At 42.3% G+C, this 27,542-nt stretch overlaps 1 protein-coding gene across 1 annotated transcript in view; it reads left to right on the forward strand.

The window, feature by feature from the left end:
- The first annotated feature begins 233 nt into the window (after positions 1–233).
- Positions 234–27,542, forward strand: part of GAB3 (GRB2 associated binding protein 3) — a 215,323-nt gene continuing 188,014 nt past the window's right edge. Inside the window, exon 1 of the mRNA XM_077478760.1 lies at positions 234–479. Within this exon, the coding sequence (XP_077334886.1) occupies positions 408–479 (72 nt within the window). The 5' untranslated portion in view covers positions 234–407. The remainder of the gene's footprint in view (positions 480–27,542) is intronic.

The raw sequence follows: 27,542 nt of genomic DNA on the forward strand, positions 1-27,542 counted from the left end.
GCCCGGTGACACATGTACCATCCAGCACCATCCAAGGCCAATGTCAGTGTATGAGGATCCCGGTGTGATGTGAGTGTTCCTCCTCCTCCTCCTCTCTCTCCCCCCTCGCTCCCTCCCTCGGGTACCCCCCGGAGCGGTAGGTAGATGGGTGACAGGCGGCTCACCCTGGGAGTGTAAACAAGCTGGAATTGTGCACGTGCTGGGTTTGTATATTTGGAAGGAGCTCCTCGCCCGCGATCACGTGCTGGGGAGGGGACCTGGCTGTACAGTGATGTCTTCTTCACTTCCTTCTTGTGATAGAGCAGCATTTGAACCCAGCTGAAGGAAGCTGATAGGTCTCCGTGTGATCGGAGCCAGGAACCAGCTATACTGGATTGTGGGCGCTGTGCTGGAAGGAGGGGGACACCATGAGTGCTGGGGACGTGGTGTGCACCGGCTGGCTCATCAAGTCTCCTCCGGAGAAGAAGCTCAAGCGATACGTGAGTATTGGATGGGGAAGATACTACATGTGTATTCTGTATGCTATGGGGAAGATACTACATGTGTATTCTGTATGCTATGGGGAAGATACTACATGTGTATTCTGTATACTATGGGGAACATACTACATGTGTATTCTGTATGCTATGGGGAACATACTACATGTGTATTCTGTATACTATGGGGAACATACTACATGTGTATTCTGTATGCTATGGGGAACATACTACATGTGTATTCTGTATACTATGGGGAAGATACTACATGTGTATTCTGTATACTATGGGGAACATACTAGTTGTGTATTCTGTATGCTATGGGGAAGATACTACATGTGTATTCTGTATACTATGGGGAACATACTACATGTGTATTCTGTATACTATGGGGAACATACTACATGTGTATTCTGTATACTATGGGGAAGATACTACATGTGTATTCTGTATACTATGGGGAACATACTACATGTGTATTCTGTATACTATGGGGAATATACTACATGTGTATTCTGTATACTATGGGGAAGATACTACATGTGTATTCGGTATACTATGGGGAATATACTACATGTGTATTCTGTATACTATGGGGAACATGTTACATGTGTATTCTGTATACTATGGGGAGCATACTACATGTGTATTCTGTATACTATGGGGAAGATACTACATGTGTATTCTGTATACTATGGGGAAGATACTACATGTGTATTCTGTATACTATGGGGAAGATACTACATGTGTATTCTGTATACTATGGGGAAGATACTACATGTGTATTCTGTATACTATGGGGAAGATACTACCTGTGTATTCTGTATACTATGGGGAAGATACTACATGTGTATTCTGTATACTATGGGAAGCATACTACATGTTTATTATGTATACTATGGGGAAGATACTACATGTGCATTCTGTATACTATGGGGAACATACTACATGTATATTCTGTATACTATGGGGAAGATAATACATGTATATTCTGTATACTATGGGGAAGTTACTACATGTGTATTCTGTATAATATGAGGAAGATACGACATGTGTAGTCTGTATACTATGGGGAAGATACATGTATATTCTGTATACTGTAGGGAAGTTACTACATGTATATTCTGTATAATATGAGGAAGATACGACATGTGTAGTCTGTATACTATGGGGAAGATACATGTATATTCTGTATACTGTAGGGAAGTTACTACATGTGTATTCTGTATAATATGAGGAAGGTACAACATGTGTAGTCTGTATACTATGGGGAAGATACATGTATAGTCTGTATACTATGGGGAAGATACATGTATATTCTGTATACTATGGGGAAGATACTACATGTGTAGTCTGTATACTATGGGGAAGATACATGTATATTCTGTATACTATGGGGAAGATACTACATGTGTAGTCTGTATACTATGGGGATGGACAGTGTGATGGACAGGTGTCTGCCTCTTGACTCTCAATGACTGATCATATTTCATATACATACACTGATCAGCAGTAGCAGATGTTAGTGTCATAGTAGGAGAAGTGACATCAGGGATGCACAGGGTCCCTTAAGGGGCTCCTGTGGTAGAACCCCCCCCCCCCCCCCCCCCCACACACACACACACACACACACCCATTCATCTTCTGGCCCATAAAGAGTGATTGCCAGTTGGGTAGAAGCGAGCTCTGTCCAGATCTATATACCATTGGGAAGTGTCTGTCCATCCATCTGACCAATATTTATCATAAATGGGCTTCAAAGTCCCAAAGGGCAGGTTTTTAATTACTGGTTATGAAACCTGGTGGGCAGCTGGATAGCAGTGTGCTCTGTCCAGATCTATATACTATTGGGAAGTGTCTAAGCACTCATCTATGGATAGAATGAGCTCTGTCCACATCTATATACTATTGGGAAGTGTCTAAGCACTCATCTATGGATAGAATGAGCTCTGTCCACATCTATATACCATTGGGAGGTGTCTAAGCACTCATCTATGGATAGAAGTGAGCTCTGTCCAGATCTATATACCATTGGGGGGTGTCTAAGCACTCATCTATGGATAGAATGAGCTCTGTCCACATCTATATACCATTGGGAGGTGTCTAAGCACTCATCTATGGATAGAATGAGCTCTGTCCACATCTATATACCATTGGGAGGTGTCTAAGCACTCATCTATGGATAGAAGTGAGCTCTGTCCACATCTATATACCATTGGGAGGTGTCTAAGCACTCCTCTGATCCATAGCTAATATAAATGGGGCTTCTAAGTCCCAAAGGGCCATTGAGCAGCGGCACAGATGACGTTTGTTTTGATGTGATGTGGTTGAAGTTTTGATGTGGCTTGTCAGATGAAGCACTGTGTAGATGATCCATGTAATAGTATGTGTGTAGTATTTAAAGGCAGATGACAGGCAGCAGTAGAGTGCATTGTGGAGGATGTTGCCTGTACTCAGATCCCCCCCATGTTCTCAGCAGATCAGCCTGGGAAAATAACAGGGTGTGTGTCACACAAAGCATAGGAAACTCGTTCAATTCTGGCATGCCAGCAGACATTCCATGCACAAATAACTGAAGGACTTTTTTATTTGGCCAATTAGTCCAGAACTTCAAGCCGTTTTGCTTGTAGACACGCTGTTATTGTTCAATTCTGTGGGAAATGTGTGGGGTGGATGTCAGATAAAACAAGGAAAATGCACAGCGCCTGGTTTTCCCCTCCTAGAAGCTTATTCCTCTTCTGTCCACCGATCAGGGAGTTTTTTTTTTTTTTTTGCCGAATACAGGCTTGTTTGTTTGCTGATGTTTGTAACTTTGACACACAAATTAGGGAACAAACGTGTTGTGTGACAGCACAATTGTCCTGTGAGTCACAGTCACTTGTTTGTCCCATAGACTTGCACTGTCTGTAAACAAGTTCCACCCATTAATCTATTTTTATGATGTATGCTTACATAAAAGTCATGATATATATGAAGGAGGCTCATCATGTCACATCTGAAGTCTCATGGCTGGGATCAGTGGAACATTTAACTTCAGAAGGGTTGATTTAGTAATATGCGGGGGTTTTTTTTTTTGTTTTTTTTTTTTTTTAGATCAGCAGTTTGTTTCAGATTCTAAGATATACATTACTAAGAATTCTTGTCCACAGGGGCTTGGAGAACTGTTTTCAAACATCAGCTGTAGGAAAGTAAAAGAAAGAAAAAAAGAAAAGCGCATCACACATCTGATGTTTTCTAATAAGTGTGGTTAACACATGGGTATAATAATCATATTTACTTTAACAATTCCTTTTTTATGAGTTTCACGTGATATTCTTTGTTTTCCCCACATTATAAAGCAAGGATATGCAATTAGCGGACCTCCAGCTGTTGCAGAACTACAAGTCCCATGAGGCATAGCGAGACTCTGACAACCACAACCATGACACCCAGAGGCAGAGAGGCATGATGGGACTTGTAGTTTTGCAACAGCTGGAGGTCCGCTAATTGCATATCCCTGTTATAAAGGATAACCCCCTAGCTGTCCAGCACAAGTGACGGTTACAGGGTGTGGGAGAAACTATAACACTGTCGGGATATTAAAGTGTCACTAAACCCACAACAATAAATTCAGTCTGTATACGCAGTAAAGCATGCATGTTGTACAGACTGTGGAACCTAAGGGGTTAATCCTCTGCTATGTGTAAAAAGGCTGTCTTCTCTGATCCTCCTCTTTATCCACAGTCCCCAATCTATCTCCTGATAGTACAGAGCCTCAAAGGCACTCTTGCACATGCTCAGTTTGGTGTGCATTGCTAAAGAGTTTTTTTTTTTTTTTTTTCTTGGGAGAGTGCATGTTATCAGCACAGGGCCAATCAGCACTGTCCAGACAGAGGGTCAGGGGGGCATGCAGCTTCATAGGACAATCAGGGGAGAATGAAAACACCTCATAAGCTTTAATCCGATAATGATAGAAGTCACAAGGCTGCTATATATTGCTGATGAGAAAAGGTTATTCAGCAGGTTATATTTACTAAAATAAATGCATTTCCATATTCTGTGTACTGCAGGAGACCAGATATAGTGAATGCAGGGTCCTGGGTTTAGTAACACTTTAACAATCGTAGCAGAAATTAAAGTTTGCGTGTTATCCTTTTTGTCTGCATGTAGAAATTAAGAAAAACAAAGGCACATTTAAAAATAAAATTATTAGAAAAAAAATGGAATCTCTATAGGTCTTTAATTCGATTGAGTAAACCAAAAAGTATCTAAACCCAAGATCAAAAATTGGTACTATTGCAGTTTAACCATCCTTAGATTTGGTGGCTATATTTGTTTTTCTTGTTTATGTTTTTCCCTTTTATTTTAATCTGGTAATCCTGCCAGTAACATACTTCCTGTCCTAGGGTGACAACTGTACTGAGCAGCGTTGTCATAGTAGAGTAAGGAGTGTCTTGGGACTACAAAACTTCTCTTTCTTCTCTGTAGACAGGAGAGATGTTTAGTAGTTCACCAAGATAGCAGGTAGCAATGCTAACTGATGACCTCCTGTGCTCTCTGTCTCTTGACTGTTATCAGCTCATAAGATTTCAGGCTGGATAAAACAGATGTTTTTTTTTTCATTTGTCAAACAGATACAATAAAATGCTTTTAATGGTATATTTAAGAGACCAAAAGGGAGAAAGTAAGAGAAATGTATTGTTAGCGTTTACATATACATAAATGGTAATACAGATTCTGCAAAATGCTATCTAGTAGGTTATATATTGAAGGATTGTTAGCTTTGTGGTTTTGGAGTTACTTTTGTTTTGTATGTTCATTTACTGTGACTCCCGAGCATACTCATATGGTAGCTATGTGACATAAACAAACATGTATACTTGGCTCTATACTACTCTGACAACTATGTGACCTTACACCTTGCATTTTTTTTTCATGTCCCATTGCTTTTTACATTGCTGAGTTTGCTTTATTGTAGATCGGTCTATTTTGTGCAAAATTGTTTTGCATAGTCTGGTGCATGTAAATATGGTATAAATTGTGTACAAAATACTGTTTAAATAAACTCTAGGACATAACACACATCAGTTCTGTAGGGCAAGATGTATCGAGATGTATATTTGTTTTTAGTTTACAATCAGGACAACGATTTCATCACACCTTGTACAATGTCTGCAATATGATACATAGTTAATATGTATTTTACATCCTTGTAGCAATTTAAAAAGCAAATTTAGTTTTACATTCAGACATCTAGAGACTAGACCAGGGATAGGCAACCTTTTGAGCACAATGTGTCGAAAAATGTTTTCAAAGAAATTGAGCCGATTTTATAACAAAAAAATTTCAACTTCACACTGTGAATCGCAAAAAGCATTTTTTATAAAGCTGTAAACTACTTTAGTAGTGAGAAATTAACATCCTGCACTCTCAATTCCTGCAACTCCACATGTCAGATCGGCCCCAATTCCTTCACCTACACACCCAAGATCACTGTTCCCCCTGCAAATCTGCCCCACCACTGTACCCCCCTGCACATCTGCCCCACCACTGTACCCCCCTGCATATCTGCCCCACCGTTGTACCCCCCTGCACATCTGCCCCACCGCTGTACCCCCTGCACATCTGCCCCACCACTGTACCCCACTGCACGTCTGCCCCACCACTGTACCCCCTGCTCATCTGCCCCACCACTGTACTACCGTGCACATCTACCCCACCAATGTACTATTGTGCACATCTGCCCCACCACTGTACTATCCTGCACATCTGCCCCACCACTGTACTATCCTGCACATCTGCCCCACCACTGTAACCCCCATCTCATCTGCCCCACCACTGTAACCCCCTGTACATATGCCCCACCACTGTACCCCCTTTCTCATCTGCCCCACCAATGTACCCCCTTTCTCATCTGCCCCACTACTGTACCACCCTGCTCATCTGTCCCACCACTGTACCACCCTGCTCTTCTGTCCACACCACTGTAACCCCCTACTCATCTGCCCCACCACATCTGTTCCGCCGCTATGCCCCCATACTCTTCTGTCTTACTGCTGGACCATCTTCTCATCTGTCCTAACACTGAACTTAACTGCTCACCTGCCCTACCATTGTAACCCCCTTTCTCATCTACCCCACCACTGTACCTCCTGCACATCTGTCCCATTGCACTGAATACTGGCTGTGGCTTAAAGGGACACAGAGTGCAGGAGTTCAGTAGTAAGTGACTCAAAGTTTCAGGAATAATTTCAACAAAATTCCCAGAAGCTCAACAATAATTCCACAAACTGTCACCTGATTGGGGGTTTCTCAATTACAGTGAAATACCTTCTTTCTGAGATTAGTAGTGACAACCAAGCCAGTCATCTTCTTCCTCCAGATAGTGGGTGAAGCTAGCAGGACTGTGATTGGCTTTAGCAGTGGTCAATGACAGTCCTCCTCCTGGAAACAAGGACCCCCCCAGCAGAACTGCAACCAATCTCTTCCCCATCACAAAAGCTGATGACCGCAGATACAGCAAAGTTAGAGAACCAAACAATGTTTCCCATCTTTTACAATGTATGGGGGCACAGTGCCTCCCCCTCAGTGCAGGCGCGGTGTGGGGAGTTTTGAAATTGGAATGCATTAGTGTCTCACTGACACTTCCCTGCGCTGCTCTGCTGATGGGGAGGGAGTCGAATGCCGGGCAAAAGAGGCTTCGTGTGTCGCTTGCCACCAGTGCCGGGGGTTGCCTACAATAATTGTGCCTGCTATACACCAGTCATCATAATACCATTGGTCTGGGAGGCACTGTGCCAAGCATCATGTGATTGCATGCATTGAAAATAAACAATGATCACCCAGTTTTTCTTCTTTTTTTTTTTTTATTGTCGTAAAACTCACAGGTTGGAATATATCACAGAATCGGGAGGTGGCGACTTCCAGTTTTCTTTATTAAATGCATTTAAAGTATACATAATCTAGATATCATCTTTGGATGCAATTGCCAGAAAATTTTAATTATTCATCAGTGCAGTTGAGGAATATTGCTTCTAATAAGGCACATGCTGTTGCCATGTTAACTGTCCCTAGTTGTGTATCTTAAAGTGAAGTCGCTTTCTGATAAACCATTTTCTAACTTATTATATAGATATTCTATGACATGGCAACTGTCAGGACAATAGATGCAGACTTGACAGTTCACCTTGTCTGTTATTGTAACGACAACAGGAGTTGTTGACCAAAACAAGCTGTTCTGTGAACACAGGCATTGAAAGAGTTCATGCTAGGACTACTTTGCCTGTAAAGGGAGTTGTGCAGAAATAAGGGGAGGGGCGACGGTGATTTTCAGGGAACTGTAAACACTTTGTATCAGTGAAATTACAGTCATCCAAATGGTATCAACCAGAATGAAAACCAAATGACTGTGTTAGCAAGCCATATAGTGCTCAACAGTGCATTGAGAAATGTATGATTTATTTTAATTATTATAAATAGTGTCCATTATTCGGAGGGTTTTTTACATTGTTGATGAGTGTGTAGTTGCTATTACTATTGTTTATGTAGCACAATCATATTCTGCAGATCGTTATGCTAGTGTACAAAAATCAGAAATTGTCAGCAATATTGTAACCAGAGGCAGAAAACATAAGGGTTAGGGTAAACTGCCCATAGGTGGTTCCAACTTTGGCTGGTTCAGCAGGGACCAGGCAAATTTTGATCCATCAATCAGTGGCTTGCAACCGATTGGCTGGAGCCACTCTTATATTTTGACAGCAGGACCCTGTTGTCACAATGCGATGACACAGTGGGGGGGAATTCCTCCATCTAGCTTGCATGTGTGAATGGGAGGTTGCGTTCCTATTTTTTACAATCAGCCTACTCAGTGGTCAAAAAAAATGAACCGTCTATGGTCAGCTTTACGCCCCTTTCACACGGGCGGCTGTTCTGCCGCTGTTAAAAGCATGTTTTGTTATTTTGAAATTCAGACAATCCTGGCACAGCGTTCACTTGCAGTTGTACATTGCGATTAGCTGCGTTTAGCTGCATTTAGCTGCGTCTGCGTTTAGCTGCATTTGCAAAATTCTTGCCATTTCTGATTTGCTTCCTATTGTTTTTCTTTCCTTGTTGCCGCTGCTATCTGCAGGAGAAATAGTACACTGCGATTACCTGCAGTTATGTGCAGATAGCTACAGTAAATCATTCCTGGACGCAGTCAACTTTATTTTTTCTATCTGCACAAAACTGCATGTAACAAAACCGTCACTAAACGCAGTGTGTGAATGGGGCCATAGGAAAGCATTGTGTGCATTTAGCTGCGGTAGATAACGTCATCTGTCCGCAGCTAAAAGCACAATTCTATCCGCCCGTGTGAAAGGGGCCTTAGGGTCTCTGCTCCTTACACACTGGAGAGGGGGTTATTTACGAAAGGCAAATCCACTTTGCACTGCAAGTGCACTTGAAAGTGCAGTCGCTCTAAATCTAAGGGGTAGATCTGAAATGAGGGGAAGCTCTGCTGATTTTATCATCCAGTTATGTGCAAGCTAAAATGCTGTTTTTTATTCTCCTTGCATGTCCCCCTCGGATCTACACGACTTTACTTCCAAGTGCACTTGCAGTGCAAAGTGGATTTTCCTTTAGGCCCCTTTCACACTGGAGCAGTTTTCAGGCGCTACAGCGCTACAAATAGCACCTGTGTAGCGTCTGAAAAAACCGGCCCCTTTCACTCCAGTGTGAAAGCCAGAGGGCTTTCACACTGGAGCAGTGCGCTGGCAGGATGGTGAAAAAAGTCCTGCTAGCCGCATCTTTGGAGTGGTGAAGAAGCAGTGTATTCACCGCTCCTAAACCGCTCCTACCCATTGAAATCAATGGGGCAGCGCGGCTATACCGCTGCAGCGGCGCTTTTCGGGCGGTTTTAACACTTTTTCGGACGCTAGCGGGGGTTAAAACCACCCTGCTAACGGCCGTATACCGCCGCTAAAACAACACTTTACCGCCGACACTCGCACCTCTCCAGTGTGAAAGGGGCTTTAAATAACCCCCTATAAGATGGTTAGCAAGCTTTACAATGAGGCAAAATTGTATTATAATACAATACAAAAACCTATGGTAAAAATTCTCCAAAACTAATTTTGCCGGAAAAATCCTATTCCCCCAGATAGGAAAAGTGTTACAATAAATATAGATTATATAATAATAAAGAACATAATTATAAAATATTAAAGAATGAATTATAGATATGAATTTGTGGTGGGCCTAAGAGCATTTGAAGCAACAAAACACAGTCATAAAAAAAAATATCAAATGTATTTTATATCAAATATAAAATAATTTTTTGAAAAATATAAGATAATGCAGATATTTGATGATCAGCACAAATAATATCTATACCATACTGTACCATACTGACCAATTATTATTCACACAGAGTATTACAGAATGAATCACAATAATTCTGCTACATTGAAGAATGTAGATTTTTAGGTTGGTGGGAAGAGGATATCTCTACGCATTTCAGCAGTAACACATCAGCCATCTTCATCAGGAGAGAGTTGGGTGTTTCCAAAAGAAATTTGAAAATTTTAGTTCCGTCCAAATATGCCAAACATGAGACCCCACAGTTCCCTTACATACACTGGTGGGTGCAAGGGTACCAGGAGTGGGGACCCGAGTTCCCCAAAAGAAAAATAAGCCATCCCACGCTATGCTATTACTCATATATTTGAGCTATAGTGTCAAAAAGTTATGAATCCCATTAATAGGGCATCTTATTATCTTATTCCAGCTGTACAGGTAGGGGATCTAGGCAATAAACTGTAGCCACCTCTCTATGAGCAATCCCCAGTCTCTAGAAGTGACATTCTTTGAGGTCCTAAAGTTACAATTAAGCAGGCCATGGATAAACTAATTGGATATAATCTTTGGCAGCCCCAAAACAACTGCCAAGCATCAGTAGCTACATAGAATCCATCCCAGTTCAAGCAATGATTGAACAGCGAGGGCTTACTGAAATAATTGTTTCCTATTTCTCATGGAAAGGGAGCTGAGAACTGTAAGTTGGAAAATGCCTGTAACAGGTGTCATTTACTATTGCCCCTAAACTACCTAAATACCACTGCGGAGTCCTGTTTTGGATGCTTTGGTGGTGGGAGTTTGTATGGTCTACACACAGGATAGTCAAATAAATAGATATAAGCCTTAAAGTGATACTAAGCTCCGGCTTAACCACTTGACCTCCCAAAAGATTTACCCCCCTTCATGACCAGGCCATTTTTTGCTATACGGCACAGTATTACTTTAACTGACAAGTGCATGGTTGTGTATGACACTGTACCCAAATAAACTTTATGTAATTTTTTTTTCCCACAAATATAGCTTTCTTTTGATGGTATTTGATCACCACTGCACTTTTTATTTTTTGTGCTATAATAAAAAAAAGGCAGTTGATTATGAAAAAGAAAAATCAATATTTATTACTTTCTGCAATAAAAAAAATTGAAAAAAAAAATCTAATTTCTTCATAAACGTAGACCATTATGTATTCTGCTTCATATGTTTGGGTAAAAAAAATCACAATAAGCATATATTGATTGGTTTGCGCAAACGTTATATTGTCTACAAACTATGGGATAATTATTTTTGTTTTTTTTACTAATAATGGTGGCAATTAGCGACTTATAGGGACTGCAATATTGCGGCAGACATTCTGACACTAACTGACACTTTTAAACTTTTTGGGGACCAGTGACGCTAATACAGTGAACAGTGCTAAAAAATATGCACTGCCACTGTACTAATGACACTGGCTGGGAAGGGGTTAACATCTAGGGCAATCAAAGGGTTAACTGTTTGCCTAACCAGTGTTTATGTGTACTGTGTATGGTGCTTTTACTAGGGGAAAAGATGGAATTTGTTCCCTGCTTTACAGGGACACAAACGCCATCTCTTCCCTCCTGTCAGAATGGAAATCCGCCTTGTTTACATAGGCAGATCGCCGTTCTGTCTCTCTGCCAGATGATCGGCGGATGCCAGCGGACATCCAGTGTGATCCGGCGCAGAGGTACCGCCCTGTAGAAGTAAAACTGCTATAGGGAGAACCTTAAGCGGTTAAAAGAAATAATTTTATTCTTAACATAAAAAATACCATCTGTTGCTCTCAGCCACCTCCAAATATCCAGATCCTTTTTTTTTTTTATTGTAAATATGGAACCCCTTCACATTAAATAGAGAGGGACCCTGTGGAATAGCACAAGGTCCCTTTATTTTTGCTCTCTTGTAGCCTTATAATGCATGCGGGGCTCCGGACTCATAGGTTTCTATGAGTATTTTTTTTTTCAAGCCACTTGATTAGAGGCGGAGGTTGAACTTGGAGTGCAGAACCCAACCACTTGTGACACTAGCATATCAATATATTCGCTATTGTCTTCCACTTCTCTTTAAATCAAATTCATTTATATCACGATTTAAATCACGATTTCAATCACTAGTAAAAAGGCTTGATTTAAATCATCATTTTAAACCACTTCTCACCCGCCATATAGCAATATGACATCGGGAAAGTGGTTCTGTTATCCTGACCGGATGTCATATGACTTGATCAGGATAACAAGCCGTGTGAGCCTGTGGGGGCGCAATGCAGCGATCGGTGATGCTGTGTGTCAGTCTGACACACCGCAACACCGATCCCGGTAATGAGTCTCTGACGGAGTCTCTTTACTATGTGATCAGCTGTGTCCAATCACAGCTGATCTCGATGTAAACAGGAAGAGTGTTGTATCGGCTTTTCCTCACTCACGTCTGACAGATGCAAGTAGAGGAGAGATGATCGGCTGCTCTCATGATGGGGGAGCTCTGTGTTGATTGATTATCAGCGCAGCCCCGTCTGAGAATGCCCACCCCAGGACCACCAGGGATGCCACCAGGACCACCAGGGATGGCCACCACTGATGACCACCAGGTATGCCACTCATGGCCACCAGAGATGCCAATCTGTGGTCACATATGATGCCAATGTGTGCCCACATATGATGCCTATCACTGCCCATCAGCAATATCTGCCAGTACCTCCATTGCAGTGATGCCCATCAGTGCCATCTATCAGTGTCCATCAGTGCCACATATGAGTACCCATCAGTGCCACCTATGAGTGCCCATTAGTGCCGCTTTGAGTGCCCATCAGTGCCACCTATGACTGCCCATCAGTGCTGTCTATCAGTGCCCATCAGTGTTGCACATCAGGGTCGCATATCAGTGCCCATCGATGCCACCTCATCATTGCCACCTTATCATTGCAGCCTCATCAGTGTCCATCGGTGAAGGAGAAAACATACTTATTTACAAAATTTTATAACAGAAACTAAGAAAACCTTTTTTCTTTCCAAATTTTCATTTTTTTTTAATTTGTTTAGAAAAATATTAAAAACCCCAGAGGTGATCAAATACCACCAAAACAAAGCTCTATTTGTGGGAAAAAAAATGATAAAAAATGTGTTTGGGTACAGAGTAGCATGACTGCGCAATTGTCATTTAAACAGTGACGGCGCTGAAAGCTGAAAATTGGGCTGAGCAGGAAGGGGTGAAAGTGGCTGGTATTGAAGTTTTTAAAGAGCAAGTGTCACCTTTGAACCGCAGCGGCTCCTCCTTTGACCCGCTGTTGACTCCCAGTCTCATTCACTTTAATGGGACGGTTGGTGATGCCGCAGTGACACAACAAGGTGAGGGACGTAGCGACAGCAGGTGAGTGGATGCCCACTAACAGGTGCTGCCATGATGGATCTGAATTGACAGGTGCTCTTTAAATGTAAGGACTTATTCTTGCTGGTAGTTAGAATCTTTTAATATTTACAAACATGATGAATGTTTCCTATTTAGAACAATAAGCTGTCAGGTTAGTAAAACAGCGATATCAGAACCGATTTAATCATACAGTTTGTAGTGTACATAGATTAGCAAAATATTGGGTAAAGGAATATTCCTGAACTTTGTTTTATCTCATGGTTACTGTGAAATTGTGTGAATACATCAATGCAGTGCATGTTATCTCAGCTTGCAGAGCTTGGATTCATAGAATGAGTTTAACAAAAATGGAAATATTGCAGAATATACAGCCTCATACTACAGGACTAAGCTCCATTTCATGGTGAATAAACTAAATTATTAATGTATCTTAAAGAGAAAACTATCTTTAAAGGGATTTTTACTCCAAAGGCATTTTATAAAACTAAATTTGATAAAAAAACAAAAAATTGTTTTTAAATAAAAAAAAAAAATCTGATTTAAATTAATTTTAAAAAAAAATCGGATTTTTTGGGATTTAAAGAAAAAAAATCATTGATTTTTATCCACCCTGCCTGCCGGCCAATCAGGACAGGAGGTGGATCTTGATAATAACCAATAATCGGCCATTACGCTCCACTCCTCCTGTTGCCTATGGTGCCCACACGCATCTACCAGTATTTACTTCACTGGGAGACTCTGACCTGAGAACATTCCTGTCACCACCTGTGAGATTTATTTCTCAAATACATTTGTTTGTCGCTTTATCTTGGGTCACCTCTTAATAAATCACTGCATCCTTTTCAGCCACTTTTTAATTAAATACATAGCGCCTTTGTGTTTTATTTATAATTTAATATTTTTATGTTATGCACATCACGTGTACCATCCCACGTACCATTCGTTAAAATAAAAAAGTGTTTGATGGCAATCCAGAGCTTATACATAAAATAAAATGCAGCTGGTAAAAGTGTTATGAGTACTCTATTAATATATAAAAGGATTCAGAAGCTAGCATCCAAAACTTTAGCCTGCAATTAAAGAGCATTCTGTTTTGTATAATTATTTTGTACTCTGCTCTACCCCTACATTAATTCATATTTCATGTTTGTTGCTCTGTAATTTTTTACACAAATTTTTTACAAGTGTGACAAATGGTTTGCTGCCGCCTTTCATCTTCCCATCTAATAATTTTAATATATAGCACAGTAGGTGTACCATTCTCTGGGATTAAAGAGGAATCACTGAAGGTTTGTTCTGAAGTGTTCTGATGTTCTGCCCATGGTTCTTGTCCACCTTTCATGCATTTATTGGCATCAATTTTTTTTTATCTCTTTTGAAATTTTTATTAAATAAGAAAAAAACAAAGGAAAAAAATAATCCTTCAAACGGGATAAAACCAAAAGGTCAAACAGCATGGGCGATGCTGGCATCTCATGTTTGGCACCCTAAAACCTACCTGAACCCAAAATCAAAAATTTAATATATTGCAGTTTAACAATCCATAGATGTGGTGGCTGATTTAGTTTACTTTTTTCCCGTTTTTTCCGCGTTTTTTTTTTTTTTTTTTAAAAGCCAGCAGCTACAAATACTGCAGCTGCTGACTTTTAAAATAGTGACACTTACCTGTCCAGCGCGCCCGCGATGTCGGCACCCGAAGCCGATCTCTTGATCGTCTGTAAGGAGCTGCCACCGCCATCTTGGGTATGGGAATCAGGAAATGGAGCCTTTCGGCTTCATTTCCCGGTTCCCTACTGCGCATGCGCGAATCGCGCTGCGCAATAAGGACGGTCCCCGCTGCCTCTGGGATCTGTGTGTTTCCCAGCAGGCAGCGGGGCACTTGCGGAAAGGGGCGAGCACTTGCGGAAAGGGGCGTAATCTACGCCCCTTTCCGCAGAGAGCTATCCCGGAAGTGGGTGCAGAATACCTGTACTGTACAGGTATCTGCACCCCCCTCCCCCCTGAAAGGTGCCAATTGTGGCGCCGGAGGGGGGGAGGGTTCCGATGAGCGGAGGTCCACTTTAGGGTGGACCTCCGCTTTAAGGCCGTTTTACCTTTATTTTTACCTTGTGATCCAGCCAGTAACACACAACAAATGCAGCCAGCCATATTGCTAAACTTTGATATATTAAATTTTTTTTCTTGAATTTAGAAACAGACAAAATATGATGTTCAGTGGCTTCTGATTTTAAAGTAGGCATTATAGAGAGACTGGTAAATAGCCAATGTTCTGGTTTGTTAAGCAGAAATTAGCCCCTTTGTACTTTTTTGCAGTAACACTAAAGTCATTCACTAGTAAAGCTTAAATAAGAAAGGAAACCCATTATTTTATCATCCTGGATGTTCCAGATTGCATTGACAGTAAAATATTCTCTGGTCATCAGTAACCTTGTGCTATGGAAGTGCCAGATTCTGAACTTGTGATTCAGCAATTGCCACTAACTCTGGCCATCAGTCTTTTTGCCATCATAGTAACTGTTCATACCTATGATAATTAGAAAAAGGCTATAGGAACCATTGACTGCAAAAAGGGTTTTTATATTAAGCCCCGATTCAAATATATGAAGTGTGGGAAATACAGTGAATCCCGAGCATTTCCGGCACTGAAATCGCTCTCCGTTGATGAACACACAAGCGATCTGATTCCGGTGCAGTGCGAATTGAGCCCATACAAAATGAATAGGCTCAAATCGTACTGCAAAGAATTTAATGTGATTGGAACAAGAATGTGGTGCAATTCCTATCCGAATGACATGCAGTGTCCTGCATCGCATCAGTGTGAATCCAGACTAAAGCTCAACTCCAGCCAAGGCAAATCTTTTAGATTTCATATTTAGTAAGGTTGAATAAAGACACCAGTCCATCCAGTTCAACCTGAGTGAGTGTCTACAATTGTCCCTCCCTACCCTCAAGGAGCCCGCAATCCTAGGTCCCCATTCATATACTATGGACAATTTTGGACAGAAGCCAATTAACCTACCTGCATGTCTTTGGATTGTGGGAGGAAACTGGAGTACCCGGAGGAAACACACACAGGCACAGGGAGAACATACAAACTCCAGACAGGTAGTGTTGCGGTTGGGATTCAAACCAGCGACGTTTCTTACTGCTAGGCGAGAGTGCTAACCACTATACCACTGTGCTGTCCATTTGATATATAGGATACAGGGGCGGACTGACCATTGGGCTACTCGGGCACTGCCCGAGGGCCCCATGCCACTAGGGGGCCCCATCAGGGTTGCCAGCCTCAGTAAAACCAGGGACAGTATGTAAAAAAAATTTGTTTTTTTTACATCTGTCTTTGAAATGTCCCTTACCGACATCCTTTTGGTCTAAAAATCCAGAGATTATAGTTGCCCCACCTCTCCAGTACCTTCTCAGCCAATAGAAACATGTCTGTGTGTACTGTGTGATTGTATACTGTGTGTCTGTGTGTTTGTGTATACTGTGTGGCCCCATAATCTCCTATTGCCCGGGGGCCCCATGAGTTGTCAGTTCGCCCCTGATAGGATAGAATAGTTAGAACCTCAGTTATATCTATAAGTGGATTTTGTTAATGGAGACACAGACTGCAATGAAAACCTGAGAGATGCTCATCTGCACACCTCATAATTCAAAAACATGTATAATACATGTGTGCTTCCTTAGGCACGGTTCACACTGGGGTAATCTGTCAGGCGACTTAGTCCGTGCAATTCAGTGCAATGGAACTGTTCTAATTGAAGCGACTGACTTAGAAACCGGATTCCTGCACTACTTGGGGGCGACTTCAGAGGGGCTTGCGTCGGGCGACTTTGAAGCCATGCTAGTGTGAACTGAGACTTAGGCTGGATTCACACCTATGCAGTTTTAGTGCTTTTTGCATTTTGCAGATTTGCACTAGAGCCCATTTACCATGGTTTCCTATGGAACACGTTCTGTAGAGCAAATCTGCAAAATGCAAAAAGCACATAAAATGCATAAGTGTGAATCCAGCCTTAGAGATTTTGCTCACTTTGGGCTGATTTACTAAAACTGGAGAGTGCAAAATCTGGTGCAACTGTGCATAGAAACCAATCATCTTCCAGGTTTATTCTCACAGCCTAATTGAACAAGCTGAAATTAGAAGCTGAATAGCTATCATGCACAGCTGCACCAGATTTTACACTTTCCAGTTTCAATAATTCAACCCCTTTGTGTCTTGGGCACCTCACAGAAAGTGATGGAAAATCCCCCTGATGACTAAAAGCAATTTTAAACAATGCAAATTTAACATCAAAAACTAAAATAAGGCTCTGGCTTGAGGGATCTCTATCTGGGTAACCTAACTTGTTCATCAAGAATATTTTTAGGCTTCATGCCCAGTAGCTTAAAGCAGAATTCCAACCAAAAGTGGAAGCTCTACTTATGAGCCTCCTCCACCCCTCCAGTGCCACATTTGGCACCTTTCGGGGGGACCTGTTTTTGACAAGTACCCATCACCCATTTCTGGGAGACTGCACCACAGTGACCCCCGCCCCCCTCCTCCTTGCTCCAAGGCCGAGGCAGTTAGAGAGCGCAGCATGCTTCGTGCATGCGCAGTAGGGAAGGTTTCACATATAGCGGCAGGAGCACCTGAGAGCCGATCAGAAAATCAGCTGGGGTGCTGACTTTGCGGGATTGAGGGACAGGTATGTGTCCTATTATTAAAAGTTAACAGCTACAGCAGCCCTCAAAATTTGCACTCACCTACCCGCATTTGCAGAGTAGACAAATAAGGAGGGCGAGTAATGACAGGACTGTGCTGTCCCAGGAATGTATAGCCAGTGCCCCCTCTCGCCGTGCACAGGCTTGCAGCGTGGCCATTTCAGTACAATCACAGTCAGCCACCAAGGACTGCCCCTCTCCACCTCCTGCCACACATCCCTGCTCCAGGCTCGCAGACCGTGCTGTTCAATAGGCATGAAGGAGCCGCCTGGGACTGCCCCTCTCCGCCTCTGTTCTGCTGCATATCCCCACCCAGGCACACAGACCGTGCACTTCAATATTCCTAATCCTAATCACCTTCCTAATCCATCATACCTATGCCTCCAATTCCACTCCCCCCCTTCCCAATCCATCATACCTATGCCTCCAATTCCATTCCCTTTCCCAATCCGTCATACCTATGCCTCCATTTCCACCCCCCCCCCCCCCCAATCTATCATATGGTATGATAGATTGGGGGGGGTGGAATTGGAGGCATAGGTAAGATGGATTGGGATGGGTGGGTTGGAATTGGAGGCATAGGTATGATGGATTGGGAAGGGGGGTGGAATTGGAGGCATAGGTATGATGGATTGGGGAGAATATTGAAAGCATAAATGCATTGGATTGGAGGGGAGATTGGAGGCATAGGTATTCTGGAGAGGGGAGGTCAGAAGATGAGGTGTGCTGGGGGGGTCCTTAAAAGCACAGATGGGGGGAGGGGGCACTGGAGGCAGAGATATGCTGAGAAGAGGAATTAGAGGTAGAGGTGTACTGGGGTAGGTGTTGGAGGTAAAGGTGTACTGGGGAAGACGGAGGTAGAGGCGTACTGAGGGAGGCAAAACAAAACCTAATACTGAATAAAGCATTTTACAGTGTAATTTCATGAGATAATTTACAAGGGCGTTTTTGGGTAGGGTAGGGTTTGGGTGGGGCAACTGGTGGCGAGTAACTCTTAAGGCCTGGCTAGTAGCTCAGGACTTGACATTTTGAGCCCTAAGCTAAAGTATTTGCAGCTGCTGACTTCTGGGGACTACTCTTTACAAAAAGGCTCCAGCCAGCAACTATTGAGCATTTTTTTTCTGCTTCTTGAAGCAAATAGTGTTATCCTTTGTGTGTTTTTGAAGCTTCAGCTTCTTGGAGCAGAAAGAAAACTCTTTTTTGCTTTTTGGGGAGCGATTTGCTAGCAGAAAAAAATGCTATTATGAGTGTTTTTCATCCAGCATTTTTCTGGATTTTTTTTTAGCCTATAGTGTGGCTATAGTACAGCATGGAAGTGTTAGTAATTACATAAAAAAAAAAAATAATGTTAGTAATAATCTGGTTCATCTTGCTGATTCAGTGCACTTGCCTAGTGTCAGTGTCAGTGATATAGTAGCCAATCATCTGTGTTGCCTCCAGTTAGAAAGTCTTCACTTTCTCCTTGCTCCTACAGAAGCCACTCCATGTGACTTTTTTTGGCTTGCGGAGCAAATCAAACAAGTTGACTCCTTCCCCATTGCTTTCCACCCCATGTGAACATCTGCATAGGATTGCAGTATAGCTCAACTTCCTGCAGTCAACTTCAAGTTTCTTGCTTGCTCCATCTACCGATTATGCAGTGCAGAGCAAGACAAATGATGTTATGTGACATACATAGAGGAGAAAAAAGTACTCAGCAATTATATTTTCATCTGATCTGATCCACTGTTGGTTATATTGTTTTCCTTGCGGTAAATATTGTGTAGTTGCATTGGCTTTAAAGTGGTTGTAAACCCTTACAACCAATTTTGACCAACAGGTAAGCCTAGATTAAGGCTTACCTGTAGGTCCAAGAAATATCTCCTAAACCTACACGGTTTAGGAGATATTTGCCGAAAGACAGGCACCGCTGTCTATGGCACGCAGGCACACTGAGCGCGCCGCGGTCAATGGCGATATGCTGCGAGTGGTGGCTCCCGTGCGCATGCGTGGGAGTGACTTCATTGCGGCTTCGCCAAATGACAGCGGCGGAGCGGCGAGACCCACCGAGAAGATGGATGGGCCGGACTACAGGGGACATCGGTGACTTCGCTGGCTCCTGTGTCAGGTAAGTGACACATAATGGACTACTATGCGATGCATAGTAGTCCATTATGCTTTACCTTTGCAGGGAATGAAAGAGGAAGTAAACATATCAGGGTTTACATCCTCTTTAATGACACTTTAATATATTGCAACTTACCTCTTCTTAAATGTAATGGCTGCATTTGTTTTCTTTTTTGCTTAAGCTCTTACCTTTATATCCATCTGGTAATTTTTGAAAAAACACACTTCCTGTCCCTGGGTGGCTACGCATACTCCTCCACTGTATGGTTGCCACTCATTCTGAAGTTTCATTATTTGAAGTACAATTGAGATCAGTAGTTTCAAAAAGAAAAATCACTGTATTTTTGGCAAGCTTAACCTCCCTGGCGGTACGATTATTTCGGATTTTAGGTGCTGAAAGCGGTACAATTATTTTGCATGAAAATTTGGCGTTTTATATTGTAGGCCTGTAATTCTTAGGAATAACTCTCTTAAATCTGTCCAAACCAGAGTCTAGCAGACATCCCGGGTATGATAAAGTTTGAAAAATGAAATCATAAATTATAATATAATAAATAACTATAAATAATTATACCAAATAATAATATAATAATAATAAAAATGATTCAATAATGTAATCAAATCAAAAACACTGAAATTTGCTCAGTTGCAGAATTGTCACTGTCATTACTTTTCAGTATTTGATGACGGATCTCCCCACAAATCGCTGTTGCTCAATTCTGCGAGTGATTCCAATTTATTATCGCTGTTTTCTAGCTGGTCTAAAACCATTTTTGATGTAAAGTCACAGTTTGGTTGCTATGGACAATCTCCAGTTTCCAGGCATAAAGAACAGTTTCTATATTATAAAACTGCATGCAGGACACTGGACAGATCACTAGGGACAAAGGGGATGTGAAATATTTACATTCAGCAATGTAATCTGTAAGATTACATTATACTGTATGTATACTGTGTGTTTCACTTTTTGAATTTGGCGCCGATCTCCGTCCCCGTGCGTCGCAACGCTCGCAGGGAACGGAGATCGGCTCTGTGATAGATCGAGCGAGACACGGCTCGCTCGTACAGCGGGGAGACAACGCTGGATCCGAGGGAGAAGGTAAGTAAACATCCTCCTGGATCCAGTGATGCAGTCCCGAGTCTGGCTCGGGGATACCGCTTTTGGTATAAAAATTCCACCCCGAGCCAGACTCAGGAATACCGTCAGGGGGGTTAACAGATTTTTTTTATGCTTGACGAAAATCTTCCTATCCTGAAAAAAGAAAATGAATGCAGCCTAAGTACTGGTAAGCTACAATATACACTATTACATTTTTGTCCTTGTTATCCGTTAGGAAGGAGTTTGACAAGTTACCGCAGTCCTCCCTACTGGCATTGTATAAACTCTGCTCAGGGATTTTTGTAAATATGCATAAATTTCAGATTAAGGTAAACTGGCTTTAGCATGGTTGCAAGCAGGGCCGGGACAAGGGGTGGGCAGGAGGGGCGGCTGCCCTGGGCACTGTGATGTCATGTGAGGTGGGGGGGCACCATAAGGAAATTGGGGGAGGGTATTTGTGTTGTAAAGGGGGATTTGGGGGGCAGCAGGGAGTATTGGTCTAGGAGCGGAAATTTGGCGGTATGCTAAAATTTAGGGGGAGGAGGATTGGGGGAAGAAGATTTGTGCTAGGAGGGATGACTGGGGTGCTTTGTACTAGAAGGGGGAATTTGCAGTGGGGTTATTGGGGGGGGCAATTTTAGAGGTAGATAATTTGAGCTAGGAGGAGTGATTTTTTTAGGGGGGCACTTGAATTGTGGGGGATTTGGGGGGTGGGGGGTTTCAGCAGGGGAACAGATTTGCACTGGGAGGAGGGGGAATTTATGGTTGCAAGTGTTCCTAGATTTTAATTAGCAGTTCACTGAATTAATAAACTGGACTTGCCAGTCTTACTGGCCTTGTGTAGACATCCCTTCTCAAGCACAGGCAACATTAAATCATTAAATCATTTCATTTTACACTGCCTGAAGATCTATTGTATATGTATCCATGTATTAAGTCTTATGCAGCAGTAGGGGCCTGTCCACAGAAGCAGTGCTGGGTGTCACTAGGGATTGGGTTTCTTTGAATCTAGCATATGTGTGATATAAAGAAGAGAGACTGATAACAATGTTACATGATGGACTTTTGTGGAGATCCAGAATGGGAGACAGATCAACGGAAAGAATAGTACAGTCAAAACCTTATACATTGTGTTATAATGCACTATTCTCAAACCTGTAACGTATCGACCTCATTTATCAAAGTTTCTGCAAAAATAACTATTTGTGTAATCCATAATGGCTTTCTGAACCGTTCCTTTCATTTTCCCATACATTGAGAAACTGAAGGAAGAATCTTATTGATTTGTGAGCAGAACAGGGCAGTTCTTATTTCATACACTAATAAATATATCCATACTCCAGTTATTACATAGTATAAGACCCCTTTCACACCAGGGCGTTTTGCAGGCGCCATAGCGTTAGAAATAACACCTGCAATCCGCCCTAAAGAAGCTGCACAATTATGTGGTGCGCTGGCAGGACATCAGAAAAAAGTCCTGCCAGCAGCTTCTTTGGAGCGGTGAAGGAGCGGTGTGTTTACCACTCCTCCACTGCTACTCCCCATTGAAATCAATGGGGCAGCGCTGTAATACCGCCGGCAAAACGCCGCTATTGCGGCGTATTGACGGCGGTTTTAACCCTTTCGCGGCCGCTAGCGGGGGTAAAAGTGCCCCACTAGCGCCCGAAATGCGCCGCAAATCCAGTGGTAAAACACCACTAAAAATAGCGGCGTTTTACCGACGACGCAATGGGCGGTGTGGTGTGAAAGGGGTCTAAAGCAAAAATTTGTGGCAGTCACTGAAACAAGAGGTATGACATATCCAGGCTCTGAAAATCGATTTCAGCCCACAAAATGGCGACCTCAATCATGCCTACAGCAATGATGCAATGTAGGAGACTAGATCCCTTCTAAGACAGATGGCAGACCAGATTTGTCATTTATCTATGCTAGAACAAATGCTAATATCACAACTTTTATTTAACATTTGAATACAAAAAGAAAAAAATGCTTAAAAAGCACTCTGCTTTTCTTGGCAAGTTTGGTATCAGCATTCAGAGTACAATCATTTCCCTTTGATGATATAATTTGGGTGGAGTGGGGTTTGGAATGTCAGCCCAGTTAAGTCAAGCTTAATCTTCTGTTCTACACTCCCCACTGTATGTTGCTTTTGAAAACAGAAGTTCAGGACTTTCCATTTCTGTAGCATTCCTGTCAATGTTTTTCTTGGGGTGGGGGGGGACGACAATAAGAAAGCTAGCTCACTTATTCTAATCTTGCAGAAATAATTCTCATTTAGATACGTTAAGGGTTTAATCATCTGTTAATTGAACTTTTTGGTGCTTTTTCAAGTTAACTTGCTAACTATCAGTATGTATTTCCCAGGAGTTTTTTCATTAAAATTACTAATATAAATGTATATCTTAATTTATTTAAACACAAATGCTTAGTTATGTAATTTAAAATTTTCATATTATGCAGTCATCTTTTGTACTTAAAGGGTAAGATTAGACACTGTCAACATCTTTAAAATGTTACATTACTTTAAAATGACAGAAAATGCTTACATGCAGCATGTTTCCTTTACATAAATGATTTCTTATTCACTTGCAATGTGCTTTTGAACTTGGTAAAGTATACAACCGCTCCAGGAGAGTCCATTCCCTAGCACAGCCCCTTGCCTACGTGAATGTGATAACCTTATTCTTTTCTAGGAGTTATCTCCGTACAAAACCTTTTATGCAGCTGCCAAGGGAGGAATGATGGGGAATACTGTGCCACTTGGGTGACAGATCTAAAGCCTGGTACACACGGGCCGAGTTTAGGTCAGTTCAACAGAAACCGACTGACATTCCTTCCGTGTATATGGTAGTCGACAGGAGCCAGGCGGAACGTCTGGCTTTTGTAGAACGGGCATTCCAGAAAATCATCATACCACCATTCAGCATCTGATCAGAGCTCACAGCCAATGGCTGCGAGCGCTAACAGGTGTGCTCTGGTGGGGGGTAGTCCCACTGTCAGAACACAGTGACTCAGCGGGAAGATTACTGTACTAACATCGCTTAGTCAGTACAGAGACCTCCTTGCAAGCTCTACAAAATCAGTGTGTACCAGGCATTAGTCTGCTGGGGCTTCTGACATCACATTCAAGATGGCTTCACCCAACAGTCTGTGGCTGATCATACATGGATATTTTTTTTTGTTTGGTCAGCGGGCTGAACAAAAAAAAAAACTATCCGATTCATCCATTGACAAAAATTAGGTGGATGGAGAACTCACCCTTAGCCAGGACACTATCTTCTGACAGAAGCTTCCATTACTGTTAGTAAACACTGAGCGAAAGATCGTCAAAAAATGTTTGCAAGGGTAAGCCACATACTGATTGAAATTTAGGCAGTTCTTGTTGGACCAGACACATTTTGATAGATTTATGGCAAACTTTAGGCTTTTTGAATGGCTAAACAAAGGAAGCTTTTATAGGTAACTAATATAAATATAATAATATAAAATAATATGCTTATAATGCAATAAATGCACATTTACTCTTAGGGGAAGATTGCTGCTTACCTGAATGATCTTGCCTCCTACCTCTCAGAGACTCTTTTCTGATATACAGTGCATCTGGAAAGTATTCACAGCGCTTCACGTTTTCCTCATTTTGTTATGTTACAGCTTTATTTCAAAATTGATTAAATTCATTTTTTTTTTTCAAAATTCTACAAACAATACCCCATAATGGCAATGTGAAAGAAGTTTGAAATCTTTGCAAATTTATTAAAAATAAAAAATGAAAAAAATCCCATGTACATAATTATTCACAGCCTTTGCGCAATACTTTGTTGAAGCACCTTTGGGACTAATTACAGCCTTAAGTCTTTTTGAGTATGATGCTACAAGCTTGGCACATGTATTTTTGGGCAGTTTCTCCCATTCTTCTTTGCAGGATCTCTCAAGCTCCATCAGGTTGGATGGGGAGCGTCGAAGCACAGCCATTTTCAGATCTCTCAGCCCCTGTACACACGGTCGGAGATTTCCACAACCAAATCCGTCGGATTCTGCCCGTCGGATTTTGTCCGTCGGATCTTGTCCGAAACTGTTGCATACACACGGTCGGACAAAGTTGGCGAAAAATACGATCGTTCAGAACGTGATGACGTAATTTCGTTGCGATGGGACTACATTCAGGCTAGTAGCCAATAGCTTTGATGTAGGAATTTGATCTGAGCATGCGTGGCACTTGGTCCGATCAAAATGCTCTACACATGATCGGATTAGGTCCGACCGGCCCAGTTGGTCGGGAAATATTTCCAACATGTTGGAAAATTGGGTCCGACGGAGATTCGGATGGAATCAGTCCGATGCATACCACACGCAGTCGGATTATCCGACGACACGGTCCGATAGGACACATTCCGACGGATTCTCCGACCGTGTGTACAAGGCTTCAGAGATGTTCAATTGGGTTCAAGTCTGGGCTCTGGCTGAGCCACTCAAGGACATTCATAGAGTTCAATCATAGCCCCTCCTTTGTTATCTTAGCTGTGTCCTTAGGGTTGTTGTCCTGTTGGAAGATGAACCTTCGCCCCAGGCTGAGGTCCAGAGCGCTCTGGAGCAGGTTTTCATCAAGGATGTCTCTGTACATTGCTGCATTCATCTTTCCCTCTATCCTGACTAGTCTGCCAGTTCCTGCCGCTGAAAAACAACCCCACAGCATGATGCTGCCACCATCATGCTTCACTGTAGGGATGGTATTGGCCAGGTAATGAGCGGTGTCTGGTTTCCTCCAGACATGACGCTTGTCATTCAGGCCAAAGAGTTCAATCTTTGTTTCATCCAACCAGAGAATTTTGTTTTTCATGGTTTCAGAGTCCTTCAGGTGCCCCTAGCCAACTCCAGGTGGGCTGTCATGTGCCTGTTACTGAGGAGTGGCTTCCGTCTGGCCACTCTACCATACAGGCCTGATTGGTGGAGTTCTGCAGAGGTGGTTTTTCTTCTGGAAGGTTTCCCCCTCTCCACAGAGAAACACTGGCGCTCTGTCAGAGTTACCATCAGGTTCTTGGTCGTCTCCCTGACTTAGACCCTTCTCCCCCAATTGCTCTGTTTAGCCGGGTGGCCAGCTTTAGGAAGAGCCATGGTGGGTCCAAATTTCTTCCATTCGCAGATGATGGAAGCCACTGTGCTCATTGGAACCTTCAATGCGGCAGACATTTTTCTGTACCCTTCAACAATCCTGTCTCAGAGGTCTACAGACGATTCCTTGGACTTCATGGCTTAGTTTGTGCTCTGACATGCACTGTTAACTATGGGACCTTATATAGACAAGTGTGTGCCTTTCCAAATCATGTCCAATCAACTGAATTTACCACATGTGGACTCCAATCAAGTTGTAGAAACATCTCAAGTATGATCAGTGGAAACAGGAAGCACCTAAACTCAATTTCGAGTGTCATGGCAAAGGCTGTGAATACTTACGTACATGTGATTTTTTTCATTTTTTATTTTTCATAGATAATTTAATTCATTTTGGAATAAGGCTGTAACATAACAAAATGTGAAAAAAGTGAAGCGCTGTGAATACTTTCCGGATGCACTGTATATTGAGCTCCTGCCTTTTGCCCACCTGGTTTGGCAATTATGAGGGTGGTCCCTTTCTCACTCTTTGTGGAATAATATATTTATTTGATATAATGGAAAGTGCAACAGTAGATGATGAAACATATAAGGGTGGGTGGGAACACATATCATTTCCAGCTGGCTAAAAACAGAGTTGTGAATTATGACAGTCAGATCTTGCTGCATGGAGTATCCAAGACATACAGGAACTCAGGGGCTGACTCAGCACATCAGGAAAATATCACATTTGGGTGGACCGACTCTTGTCGAAATGTTTCCAAATATTTGAAAGCAGTAATGGGCATAGGAATCCAAAATGTACCCTGATACTGGTATAAGAAGACCTTGACATGATGGCTGAATCGAACAACCACCCTCTTCCTATGTAAACTTCAGGCCTGCAACACATTTATCAATATGTAGTGCCTCACATCAATGACGCTCAAATTAGACATTACAAATCAGGGTCAGCAATGATTAAGAGCAGTGAGTGGTCCAAAATGCATCAGCATTGCACAGCATTGAAAGTTTTGAAAGCAGTGAAATATTACCGGTAAGGAGTTTATTAATGGAAGAGTTGCTGGCTTGCTTCTTATGCCGCGTACACACGAGCGGATTGTATGGCGTACTTAGTCCGTCATACAATCCGACGGACAATCCGTCGTAGTTTCCACTGAACGGACTTGACCACACACGGATACACAAACAGTCCGTCGAAAGCTTGCGCGATGACGTGTACAGCACGTACGACGGGACTAGAAATAGGAAGTCCAAGACACAGCAAAGCACCCTTCCGCCGTGTAAATCCTTTCTGGGCATGCGCCATTCTTAGTCCGTCGAACTAGCATACTGACGACCGTATTGTCCGC

The sequence above is a fragment of the Lithobates pipiens genome, unplaced genomic scaffold, assembly GCF_037356315.1.
Source record: "Lithobates pipiens isolate NorthernLeopardFrog02 unplaced genomic scaffold, aLitPip1_a1.2 Scaffold_1, whole genome shotgun sequence".
Classification (NCBI taxonomy): Eukaryota; Metazoa; Chordata; class Amphibia; order Anura; family Ranidae; genus Lithobates; species Lithobates pipiens.